This window comes from Sceloporus occidentalis, unplaced genomic scaffold, assembly GCF_023333645.1.
Source record: "Sceloporus occidentalis isolate IW3139 unplaced genomic scaffold, rSceOcc1.0.p SCAF_291, whole genome shotgun sequence".
Taxonomy (NCBI): Eukaryota; Metazoa; Chordata; class Lepidosauria; order Squamata; family Phrynosomatidae; genus Sceloporus; species Sceloporus occidentalis.
The window spans coordinates 663,544-676,980 of record NW_028317271.1 but is presented as its reverse complement, the minus strand read 5'-3'; the positions used below and the strand labels follow the sequence as shown (position 1 = coordinate 676,980).

Here is a 13,437-nt window from a genome sequence, read left to right as displayed (position 1 = left end):
GGTTGGGAGTGTTTTAATTTTTTTACGTATTACAGTGAAGAATTGCGTTCATAAAGCTCTTGCTGCTCTTTGTTATTATTATTATGATTTTTTTATTTTTTTTTTCCGGCTTCCAGCCATAGGCTTGTCACCGGTATTGAAAGGGGGAAACATTTTTTTTTTATTAACGATTCCTGGGTGGCCAGAGGACTCTACAACATTTTTGGTTGCAGAAGGTTCACCATCTTCAAGCACCGGACGATGCGTAATAGCGTTTTTTTGAATTAAAAAAAAATCTGAAAAAAGCAGCTTGTGAATGAAGGGCTCCACAATCTCACTGTGTGTTGACGTTGAGACGATTCTTGTTCTTCCGGGCCTCAGGATTACCCAACTTTCAGACATGGTGTGGTTTATGGCAGTACATTAGAAGAGTAAAAATGACGAGAGCTCACTTGGCACAATGCAAAGCGTTCTGGAGGTCTACGGCTTTTGAGAAGTTTGTTTTTTGGTGTTAGCAGTGGGATTTAAAACGTTCTTTACGGAATTTCGGCACCCATGTTTAGTTCCAACGTCTACCTATCTACTTGATCAACCAGTATTAACCAGTATACACAAGGTGGTCCGGTTAGTAGGATAACTTTAGATCTTCAGTTAGCTCTGCTGGAGACTGGTAAAGAAAATAGTCCCAAGGTGCCATTTTTAAATCTTTTTAACAGGCGCTGTATATAGTCGACATGATGGATCATTCAGTTTATTGCCATTAGCGGTAGATTCCTTGTTTTAAAAATTAGTATATGATGCAGCCATGAAGAACGGCAAAATATACTGATTCCGAAGAGACGGGCCAAAGAATTTAAGGATTTGTAAACAGGAATTATTTCAGGTCATGGCAAAAAAATGCAGTAAGGGGTTAATTGATGTAGTTGTCCTAAGCAAGTTCCTTATCGTACATGGGATGGCCTTCCTTAATTAAGCATGGATTTTGTCCAAGTAATGTGACGGGTGTTTAAAATTGAATTTCTGTTTTTGTTTTTTGGTCAGGTTATTGATATTTAGTAATCTGTTTTGGGATAGATATTCACAATCGGACCCTGGAATTCTTATTTGTTAGGAAAGGATCTAAAATACAATTTCAATCATTTTGGGGATGAATGGAGCCGGGGCTATAGCTCAAAAAATTCTTGTTGGATAAACTTACAGAAATACAATCTTTATTGGGATTTATCAAGGTGTAAATTGTACTAATTGGGGAAGCCATGCAGAATCTGGGCTTTTCTTCCACTTCCTATAATGTTTGCATCAGTGAGGCTGACTTTAAGGACGTCGTAGCAGTAGCTCCTGCAAACTGACATTTGGAATTCTGATACACACAGCACTAAATGAACTGTAGCTGTGCAAAAGCTCACTCTGTGTCTTGATGTTCAGTGATTGAATCCCTGTCTGCTTTTAGATTTAAGCAGAAATGTCAAATGTGGAAAACGAGATCTAATTCAAAGTATATTATTTCTCGAAATTAGAAATTTAAATAACCGGGACTTCTTTTTCATTTTTGATAAATGTCCCTCTAAGCCTCTATGATAAGTACTGTACGTGTATAATATTTCTAATTCCCCAATATTATCGTTGCCACCCAGATCTCCGGATGGTAATAACTACCGGTACATTTTTCTTTACAAATAGTTATTTTGTTTTTCCAAAAAGCCTTCATTTCTGAAACAAACCAAGAAATTTACTTAGTGTATTTTCATATAAACATGTATAACGGAAAAAAAGAAACTATCGTTTCCATAAATCAATTAAAAAAATAATATATATTAGAATTATAATTAGAAGTTAATATTTCCAGATACATTTCAACCTGACTCTTAATTTTTTGTTATTTATTCCATATATGGCATTTTTCAAAATTCTCTTTATTATAATTGTTAGAAAAAAATCTCACAAATAGAACTATTGAGCTGTTTAAAATTACTGAGCAGCACACATATTTTTATTTAATTTTTGTGGCATTTAAAAATGTAAGGGCGCCCACAATTTCTTATTAATTTTGGAAACTTCTGTTGTGTGAAAGGATTTATACGGACTCCACACGATCTCTTATTTACAGTCAATGCCTGGTTCTAGATCCCTGTCTTTTTTTATGTTTCAGCATGTTTAATGAGGATTTTTCTACATAATAAGAAAAAAAAAAATAAAGTGATTAATAAAAAAAATAAAAAATGTAAATGCTTGTTCTTGTGCTGATAATGTTTCTGCAGAGTTGCTTTGCACTTCATTGTGCTAAAGGCGTCTTTGGTGGTGAAAGGGTTGCTGGAGATGCGTTCTTTGTATATGTACATACATGTATAAATAATGTTTATTCCTTGAATTGTTGTCATTTGTCTCATTTCTGAATTGTGTTTTTAAATGAAAATTGGGTTGGTTATTTTTCTCTTTAAATTGGGCCTATTCACCAAAACTCTGACACACAGGTAACCAAGATGGAAAAGTTTTTTTTCTGTGTTCCTTCATGATCCGTATTTTATTATAGTTATTGCCCATGTTCTGCTACCCTGTCTGTGTACATCGTCGACGTACCTAATATTCTTTTTCTTTTTTGCGCACATTTGACATTACACAGACTGTAACGTGCTCTGTCATTTATCTAAACTATAATATTTATCTATGTTTATGAAAAATGAAAACCAGGCACTTTAGACCACTGACCTTCTTTTTATTTTTTCCCCTCTTTCTTTCCCTCCCTCTTTAATTCACTTTCTTTCTCTTTTTCACTTTCTGTCTCTCTTTCGTTCTCTCTCTCATTCTCACCCTCTTTTCCGCTTTCATTCTCACCCTCTTTCATTCACTCCCTTTCTTTCATTCTCTCTCTCACTCTCCATCATGTATAAGAAACAATACAAGACTGTTTACAATTCTGTCTTGTTTTTTTTCAAATGATGTAAATTCAGAACAAACTGTAATACAATGACTCAAGGTATATGGATAATCTGTCTCACTCTCTTTCATTCTCTCTCTCTCTTTTCTCTCTCTCTCGCTCGCTCGCTCTCTCTCTCTCTCTCTCCTGATTCCAATTCAGTCTTATTTGTTTCTAATTATGTAAGTTCAGAACATACTGTAATACAATGCCTCGGGGTATATGGATGGCTTTAGGGGATGCACATCTTGCTCTAAGTACAAATACTTCTTGTATCTCAAACTGCAACGCGTCCAAAATGTGTCTCTGAAGATGAAATCACCGAGGATTCATTAATTGGTTTTAGGGTGGCTGCTCAACCAGCAAAAAGATCAAATCATCCAGTCCTCTGTGCTCCATGACAAACATAATAAATATGAACCACTTGTTTCCTTCACATCTGGAACATAAATTCATTGCTGCGTAAGATGAGATACAACTTTGTGCTCGCCACAGGCTGGGACGTCACCTTAACCCGTGCAGCACCCAAGAGATCTACACAACTTTCCCTTATATTTATTATTATTATTATCAATATCAATTATTAATAATAAAATGTTTGCCGGTAACATCTGAGTCTATGACAAGTAAAATGGAAATTAATCAATCAGTTTGGTTGAGGTTTTGTAACTAAACAAAACTGTGATAGAGAACATGCTAGTAAAATGTTATTGTAACTCAAAGGAAAGAAACAAGTTAGAGATGGGTTTTTTTTTTCTATGATAAACTCGATAGCTGTTTTTATGTCACATGACAAGTGTGAAAGAAGCAAGATTTTACATGAATAACAAATTATTTCATGGACATGTTTAGGAATCATATTTCTAATTTTTTATTTAGTTAAAAAAAGTTTAATTCAGAAGAGTGGGTAGAACGGCACCTTTAATACATTGAGTATCATTGGATAGATTTAGTTAGAGAATTCCCCTTCTTCGTAGGACGCCATCAGCCTTCTGGAATGGAAAGTCGAAGCCCGAATTACTGACCCGCTAAATTATTTATGGTTGAAGGGAATCCCTGCCACTTACCGTGACTTCCATCGTCACCAGCTGTGACCCTCTTCCCCCCTCTTATTAATGTAGGACCCCCAGAGCCAAGAGGGCTTTTCCTCTCCCGTCGCAGGGGGATTCTAGAATTCAAAAAGTCATCAAACCAACACTGATTATTTAACCAAGATAATTCTGGGGATTGAATAGGGGAATTGACACTAAAGTCTTGCAAAAGCAGAGAGGTTTCCATCAAGATGATGAAAATTGCGATTTGATACAAAAATAACGATTTGCCCTGGTGTTCAATTTTAACAGAAATTCAGAAAATTAAACTGAAGACATCTCGGAGGTCCTGAAAGCTGTATCATTTATATATATATATATATAGATATATATATAAAATATATTTATGATATTTTATGATATTTTAATCACCTTTAGCTATAAAGCCTCCATCGGATGACTATATGCATATTTCTTCTGTTATCCCAAATTGATACATTGTCCAGAACCCTTTTTTTTGGATGTTTCATGCTCAAATGGAACGGTCAATTGCTTGTTTTCACATCTTTACAAAAGAGACCACCCTGTATCTGGAGAAATGTCCTTTAATCTTAATAACAAGAAAGAGAAACAAATGAAGTCAATTCCGGAACGTTTATTTTAACACTTTGTTTACATCCCTATAGCAACCGTCTGAAACGTTACAATAAAAAGGTATTTAGATTTTCCATTAACAGACAAAAAAATGTCAAGAAAAAATAGAATTAAAGAATAACATTAGTTAGTTTAGTTAGTCAGTAAGTGTAATAATATTACACTATCCAGAAAAAAATATAATATAATGCTTTTATTCAATTCAAACTTTTTTATTTTTTTTTAACGTGTCAACTACCAGTAATTTCTCCGGGAAATTCTTGTTCGTGTTACTAAAGAACTATTTTTCTAGAAACCTATCTGAAATATTTCTGAAATATTTAAAAAATGTTTACGAAATATTTGGTTTCCTGTAGGCTATAGAATCCTAAAACGAAATCATTCGAAAGAAGTCAAGTATTAACATTTTATGTGCCATTTTATGTTTGTAGAAGTTCTTTTAATGTCTGTTACAATCTACTCCTATGCCATTTAGTCTAATAAAAAAAAAAAAGACATCCAAATTCTAGAACTTACAGAAAAAATATAGTTCGGAGTTCTACTGAGAATCTTAATGAAGATGCATATATAATGTAGCAAAATCCTTGACAATCTACTGCCCCTCCAAAATATATATTTCCTAGAATCTAATCTAAAACACACTACGATATCTTTACATACAAAGATAAGCGTTTATCAGAACCGTGTCCCTTTTATCTGACACTTTGTTGCCCGAAAAGCTCTATTTTCAACCCTTAAAGACTAGCGATACATATTCCTGCCACAGGCACTCGACTAATCCATCATGTTTCCAGTGGATTTTTTGGCAGTTCTGGCTTGGTTCTTCTTGTGATTGTCTGTATTGGGGTCTTCTTCTTCTTCTAGACCCTTCTCTTTGGCTAGCAGCCTCTTGGCCAACAAGGCTTCTTTCTTACTCTCCACGTTAGCCTGACGCAGAGAACGTTTGAGGTTCTTCACTTTTTCTCGCAGGTGTCCGTTGGCTTTCTCCAGGATCCGGACCTTTTGGGATAATGTCTTCACCCGCTCCTCTTCCTCCAGAAGAGCCTTCTGGACTGTGCTACATAGCAGCTATGGAAGAAATTTAAAGAATAGTATGTGTTACTGGAGGAAAATGGTTCTTATCTGCCATCAAATTCTATATTTTATGAGAAACCAAAGCTAGATACTCCTCTTTCTGGCTACTGGTGAATTGTATCTCCAGGACGTTTGCCTAGGACAATTCAAGTTCTTGGATATATCTTATGTTGTCCTTGGATATATCTTATGTTCTAGAACAGCTACAGAAAAGAGGTAAATGAGAACCACATCACACTATTTATAGCCAGAAAGGTATCTCAGATATTTCCTACATGGTTCTACAGCACATTGCGGATAATTATGATGTCTAGCTGGTTAACTAAAGCGGTGGCACCTGTCTTTAACCTGTCTTTAACCTCACCCTGTGGTCCTCTTGGGCTTCCCAGTCTGGAGTGTAGATTTGAGGCTCAACTCCAGGAGAACAGTTGGAGAACTGGAAGAGACTGGCAAACGTTCTGTGGTTCTCTGGGGTGTCTGGGAATATGGCATCCTGAAAATTAACTCCGTGCGGGAGGAGATTGTAATTCTCGTCCATCCTGCGTGAGAAAGATGTAGCAGACATTAATTTAATGACCTCAGCTCTTAAAGATAACATTGTTGGCCGAGTCTCCATTAAGGCGCAATAGTAGCAGGAAACCGAATGGTTTGTAACGGCTAAAAAGTTCGGATTCTGTAACAATCTTACAAACATGTTTCTGCCAACCTTCCATCAGTGCGGGGGTTTTGAGGTTTGTAAGCCACCCTCGTTGCTGCTTTTTCTGAACATTTCTTCTTTTTTTTTCCCTTTCTCGTCTCTCCCTGCGCCGGCCAGGTCTACCTGCCCTAGTTTTGTTTCCTGATATTTCTTGGCTTCTCCAACTTCTGCTCATTGAACCTTTAATCTACTCTGGCACCAAATCCTCTGTTCAGATAAAAAACCCGTATGCACACACACATACACACACACACACACACACGTACGCACACACACACACACAGTCACACACATACACACGTACGCACACACACATACACACACACACACACACACATACACACGTACGCACACACACACACACACACACTCACCCACATACACACACGTACGCACACACACACACACACACACATACACACACACTCACACACATACACACGTACGCACACACACACACATACACATACACACACACTCACACACACATACACACACACTCACACACATACACACACGTACGCACACACACACACACTCACACACATACACACACGTACATACACACACACACACACACTCACACATACACACACGTACGCACACACACACACACACAGTGGCTTTTGTGCACAGATGTAATAAGTTACTACATGTGTTTTATATCAACCTGTAACCCTTTAGGATCCCTGGAGGGAGACGATCATAACTTCCTTCAGAATCTTTTTCCAAAGAAAGAGCTGACTGATAGCAAATGTAATATAATGAAGGGAACTCGAACTAAGCAGAAAGCCAAGTACTGCGGATCAGAATTTTGGATTTAAACAAATCCATCACACCTTTCATGATACTTTGTGAGAGATATTTAACTATCGAGTATCACAATAATGGATTGCATGTACACAGTTTAATTTATGAAACCATGTCCTGCTGTTTCTATACACATTATCAGGGCTTTTAAGGCTGTAGAACCCTGCGATACCCTCATACCCAGCAAATATTCCGAGCTCCTAGAAAAGAGGGGCATCAGGGGAGGAAAAAGGGTCTATTTCTCCTAAAGAGGACACTTGGCAGATGTGATGATGCCTCTCTCCGCGCCGTCAGGTGAACCGCTCTCCCCTCCCCAGCCGGTCTGCTGATCCCGTGAGGTTTTTGTCCAGCGGACTGCTTGCACCTCCGAGGGATTACTGCCTGTCCATGAGGACAAAGCTTCTGCCGTGTGCACCCTCCAGCGCTGGCAGGCGGATTATGCCGCATTCCAAAGGGATTTATCACCCATTTACTCCGATTCATTGTCTTAACTTTGATCCTAAGTATTGATTTAAAAAATGAAGGCGAACAATGTCATTTGAATTTAACGTTTGCTCGTCAGAATGTGAGTGAATTCCCAGCTATTTGCTTTTGTTGCCCATCCTCCGCTTCTTGTGGGGATCAGCCTTACCCCGCTTCGATTTTCCAACAATTAAAAAGTCCATATTCCTTTTAAACATAACTTTTATTCTATTTTGGCAAACAAAATTATAATTTTGCAATAATTTCCATCTAAAGCTGAACATTTCATGTTATCTTAAACTTTATTTTTCCAGTGAGTAGAAGCAGCAACTGACCACAAGAATTCCGATGAACGTCCCTGAGCTATCCATCTTTGTTATTTGTCTCTATATCTTCTTACTGCCTTTATACATCTTTTTGTTAGTCTTTTTACATCATTGGACTCCTGGCCATAATAAATTCAGCCCTTGCTAAGGAAAAGCCCTGTTTGCTGTAGACCCCTTGGCTGTGAGTACTGGTAGTTGCCGTTCAGGCTACCTGCTGGAAAGTCTTGATCAGGTCCACGCGTTCAGGCTGTTCTTAGATGTTCTGACGAAAGGGAGACATGGGAAAGCTTCATGAACACGATATGGGTGAAGTCAGAAAGGTGGATGTACCGGTAAGTGGTTGCGTGTCCATAGCGGTATCTCCATGAAAACCAAATGCAATATCATAATAACGTGGACCTTGGATACTGTATTATATCTCAATAACAAAAATTCCTGGAAGAGACATCCAACCCATGATTACAGACAAATATTAAGTAGTCTCAGAAACCATAGAGCAGACGATAAAATACTGACGATGTCTGCAGACACCATCAATCCCATCGTCACCCGCTGAGGACCGTCCATCTCCGCCATTGTTTTTCTGCTTGTTACTCTTTCATCCACCGTTCTGAATGCTGCTTCTTCTTCTTCACCTTAATTCACTCCATTGGTTCAGCGCAACCTTTCAGCTACTTTACGACAGGGATTGTTTACTAAAAGGAGAGTTTGCATTAGAGTTGGGGTCCTCCAAGGTCGTCGTCCTTCTCGTCTCTACATCTGCATCTTCACCTTTGTCTCTCCTGGTGGTTGGGAAGAGGGTTGTATTTTGGTCACCAAATGACTCTTCTATACATGTTCAGGAGGTTGATGAGAGGCAGACCGCCGGGTTCCCCTTAGGGCCCAGGCAGCCATGACTTCAGTGGTTTTCCTTAAACATTGCCCCTGCTGCTATTCCCGTAGACCCCCAATGTGCGTAGGACCTCCGTGTGCATGAGACATCCATGGTATCACTCCGAGGTGTCCTGGTACCTCTTTAGCCTCAATTTTTCCCCATAAACTTTTAATCACAAGGGAAGGATATTTCATTATTTATTTCTGCTCATGGTCGGACCTTGAGCTTATTTTTTTTCCCATAGTAATTTTAGGTTAACTATGCAGATTTGTGTCAAAAATCTAAATTCTCGTCCTGGATCTTAAAACATTCCCGGTGCTTCCTCCAACATTATTAGTTACTCGTCTGCCATAAAGAAAATTTACTAAACAAAGCTCGTTAAATGTATACATTTAGACTTTATGACCTCATCTCCTTCCACTGGGCTCCCTGTACTGAGACGAAAAGTGAAAAGATGACCTTAATGAGCCCCCCCCCCCCCCCCGTGGACATGGCGTGTGTTATGTTACTGTCAACATCAACCGGTCTGCAGACCAAATGTGCAACTGAGATGAGGGGGCAATTTCCTTGAAACATATCCTGAATCCTGAGTTTTAAAATTTGTAAAAAAAACATTAACCCTTTAACCCCTTAAGGACAATGGGCGGTTCCTAAACCCATTGAATACAATGCATTTTGAACCCGTACATGTATGGGCTTTGTCATTAAGGGGTTAATATTCCAACCAACGATGTAAGTCATCCAACTCATCATTAGTGATGCAGGAAACATAAGCAGAGAAGAGGTTTTTGCTGCTAATCCACAGCCAGTGAAATCTGAAAACAATATCATGGCCAATTATTATGATCATTATTGTAAAATCTCTCCTTAAATATTAGATACATTTTCTTTTCAGCTTCCAAAGTCCTGGAACCTCAGGGGCATGTCTTTAACTGCAGGAGGTGTGTCTAAATGATCACATGGCTATTTTGCATTCTTAGCCTCGCCTACTTTCTCCTGGTACCCTAAATAATAACATATAACATAGATATCTCATATCTTTACATGTAAAAATTGGAGTAATTTGTATTGTTAAAGCGTTTTTGCACACCGTAGTATATTAAAGGAATAGATTTAGCATATTCTTCATGCATTTCTTTGGACCATAGATCGAAACGGTATAACAAAAAATGTTGGTTTCCCTATAATTTTGTCATTGTCTTTGTACCAAAAAATTAACCAAAAACAAAATACTCTGTATAGTATTGTAATTATATAAAAAAAAATTAGCACAAAGGAGCCATGGCTTCTAAAAGTTTATTCCCGACACCTAACTTTATACTTAATTTATTTAAGTAGAACGCTGATATTTCTCCATTCCTGACCTGGTTTAACCCCTTTGTAGTTCTTTATCGCACTGGAAGGGACTGAAATTACTATAAAAAAAATGCCATCTGTCACAGGGCAATAAACAAAGCTATGGGGGTAGCCATGACTGCCATGATTCAGCCTAGGTTTATCGTTCCCCCAAATAAAAAGATTTAGGGGGCTCCTAAAGCAAGAAAAAAAGATGCATTTTCTGCTGTATTAAGCAAATAAACTTTAGCAGATTTGTTATTGCTTACTTTCTATTAAAGTTTATTCACAGAAAAACCACAGAAACGTTTTTTTGGTTTCTATAGCAACAGATTATCAGTGACTGCTTTTGTGTCACATGACAAATAAGCATTCCCAGAAAAATGATGAATGAGTAAGAATTTTACATGATTAAGTAATTATACCGTTCAGCATTTCTAGGAATGATCTTTCTGGTGAATTCTTTAAACATTTCAATGATTTAGTTCCTCTCCACCAAAATAGGGGAGAAAGTTTGAGAAAGCTGGATAGAGTAACTTTGATTAACGGAGATTTCCAAATTCTATCTGGATTGTTTAATCATATGTCCCTACGACATGGCAGATGAGGTTCAACACAGATAAATGTAAGGTTATGCACATGGGGAAGAAAAATCCAGGCTGGGAATATGTATTAAATGGGAAAACACTGGGGACGACTGACATGGAAAAGGACTTAGGAGTTTTAGTTAACAGTAAATTTACCTGTAGCGACCAGTGTCAGGCAGCTGCTGCTAAGGCAAATAAAATCATGGGGTGCATCAAAAGGGGCATAGATGCCCACGACAAGGAAATAATTCTACCCCTGTACAAGTCACTAGTCAGACCACACATGGAATACTGTGTACAGTACTGGGCACCAGTGTACAAGAAAGATATAGTGGAGCTGGAGAGGGTTCAAAGACGGGCAACCAGAGTAATAAGGGGAATGGGAGGACTACAGTACCCAGAAAGATTATCAGAATTAGGGTTATTTAGTTTGGAAAAAAGACGGCTTAGGGGGGACTTAATAACTATGTATAAATATATAAGGGGACAGTACAGAGATCACTCCCAGGACCTATTTATACCCAGGACTGTATCTATAACAAGGGGACATCCTCTACGGCTGGAGGAAAGAAGGTTTCTACACCAGCACAGACGGGGGTTCTTTACAATAAGAGCGGTGAGATTATGGAACTCTCTGCCAGAGGAAGTGGTGATGGTAAACTCAATAAAAGAGTTCAAAAGGAGCCTGGACGTGTTTCTTGAAAGCAATAATATTACAAGTTATGGATATTAGATTAATAGGGACAGAACGTTGATCCAGGGATTTATTCTGATTGCCATATTTGGAGTCGGGAAGGAATTTTCCCCCTGGTATGGGGCAATTGGCATCTGCTTCATAAGGGTTTTTTGCCTTCCTCTGGATCAACACAGTAGGGACACAATATGTATATAGGTTGAACTTGATGGACTTTGGTCTTTTTTCAACCTTATGAACTATGTTACTATGTTACTATGTTACTAGGATGACAGCCTTATCAAATTCCCATTGGCCATATGACATAATAAAACTAGAATAGGCAGTCTGTGGCCCCCACGGATAAAGTATATATCCTATCATCAGCACCTTCTAAATGCAATAATAGTGGGATGGGGGGCCGATCTCCACCAGGGTCACGTCAGGCTAACTGACCTGGTTTGATTTACAGACAACCTGGTTACTTGTAGATACATTATAGCAAGAGATGCATTGGTAGCCAGAGATTCCCGTGTGGCTCAGCTTTTATCAGCCCTACGGGTGCACGGGACACTAACGAACAAACTAGTGGAGACCCAAAGACAACATCATGCTGAGTGATAGACCAAACTCAAGTGACCTGGTAGACAATTAGCCGTGGCTTGGGAGGACAACTTAAATGGGATATTCGTCATGACATAGATGAGAGAACTTATAAACAGGTCAGTCATTACCTTAAGAAGAAGTAATAAGAGTTGTTTTCCATCACAGTGTAGGAATGGCAGGGGAAATAGCCCAGTCCTGATACATTGAGCCTGGAACCAGAAGGGACCTCAAGCATGCTCCCCCAGCCTTGGTCACAAACCAGCTCGATCTCCGCAGAGTAGAAGAGATCAGAGTCATATTGCCAAGGCAAGTAATTATAGACACTGTAACTGTCCTTGTGAAGTGCTAACACCTTGGCAAACACCACCGTTTCCACTAATTCAGCCCTGCAGGCTTCTGTTTGTGGTCTCCAGTCCTGGGGCAACTGGCATCCTCTTAACAGCCCAACCAAGCCAACCATCAAGATCCAGAACACAAGCATCTTGCACGGCTAAACCCACCACCTCCAAACAAAGCCTTGTCCTCTGCAGGGTCTCTTGCTTCCAACTTAAGATGTACTTATGAGCCAGTCCAAACTAGTCTGCAAGAAGCCAAAGACAAGCCAAACTTTTTTTTAAAGAAGAATTCCAGTTAAAATCGCTGCCAATTAAACTAAAACACAGACAAAAAAAAAAGAAACTCCCAAGATAAGAGAACGTCTTCCAGTGACGGGCCTTCAGAAGATAGGGTAGAACCTTCCAAGTCTGTGACAACTTTTTGGCTTCGTCCAAAGTCCCACTGGTTATTTTTTTGGTATTTTGTTTAAATTCCCCCCCCCGACAAACAAAGAAGAAAATTTCCAAGAGATCTCTTTGTTCCAGGTCACTCACTTTGGCTTTCTTCCCTGTCTTTTCTCTCCATCCTTCTCTACTGAAGTCCTAACGGAGTTTCCAGGTTGCGGTTAGCATTGGAACATTTGGTTAGGGTTGAGTGATGTTAGACGTTTTTGCTATGAGCATTAGCTGCCGCTCATGAAAACCCATTGACTGTAAATTCCAGAGAAAACATTAAGGGTCGGTTTTCAGCGTCTGTCTGCGAGTCGCTCCGTCTCTGATACAAGAAATGAGTGCACTGAGCTTCCGAGTCTGGAGAATTCAGCTTAAATATTTTTTGTCCTCATACCCAACTCCCAACACGCCTTAAATCAACCTCTCCGCATTTCCTATACTAACCCATTATCGTGCATTTTCTATTTTTTTTTGTCTTTCTTTAGAATTGTTGCATACTCACTATTCCAAACACCGCGAATGAGCTCCGCCATGCGATCCCTTAAAACGTCTGTTCATAATGTTACAAATCATTTTTTAGGATCTGCATGAAATCAGAGCTCGGTCTACCCTACCCCCACCCCCGTTATTTTTTTTTTGGAAACATGC

At 38.9% G+C, this 13,437-nt stretch overlaps 1 protein-coding gene across 1 annotated transcript; it reads right to left on the bottom strand.

Annotated features, from left to right (window-relative positions):
* Positions 1–5,352: 5,352 nt before the first annotated feature.
* Positions 5,353–12,503, bottom strand: LOC149275406 (coiled-coil domain-containing protein 3-like). Its single transcript, XM_089504798.1, has 3 exons — positions 12,151–12,503; positions 6,017–6,191; positions 5,353–5,646 (listed from the first exon to the last, which is right to left on the bottom strand). The coding sequence occupies exons 1-3, from the start codon at positions 12,501–12,503 to the stop codon at positions 5,353–5,355; spliced, it is 822 nt and encodes a 273-aa protein (XP_089360924.1).
* Between the last annotated feature and the right edge of the window lie 934 nt (positions 12,504–13,437).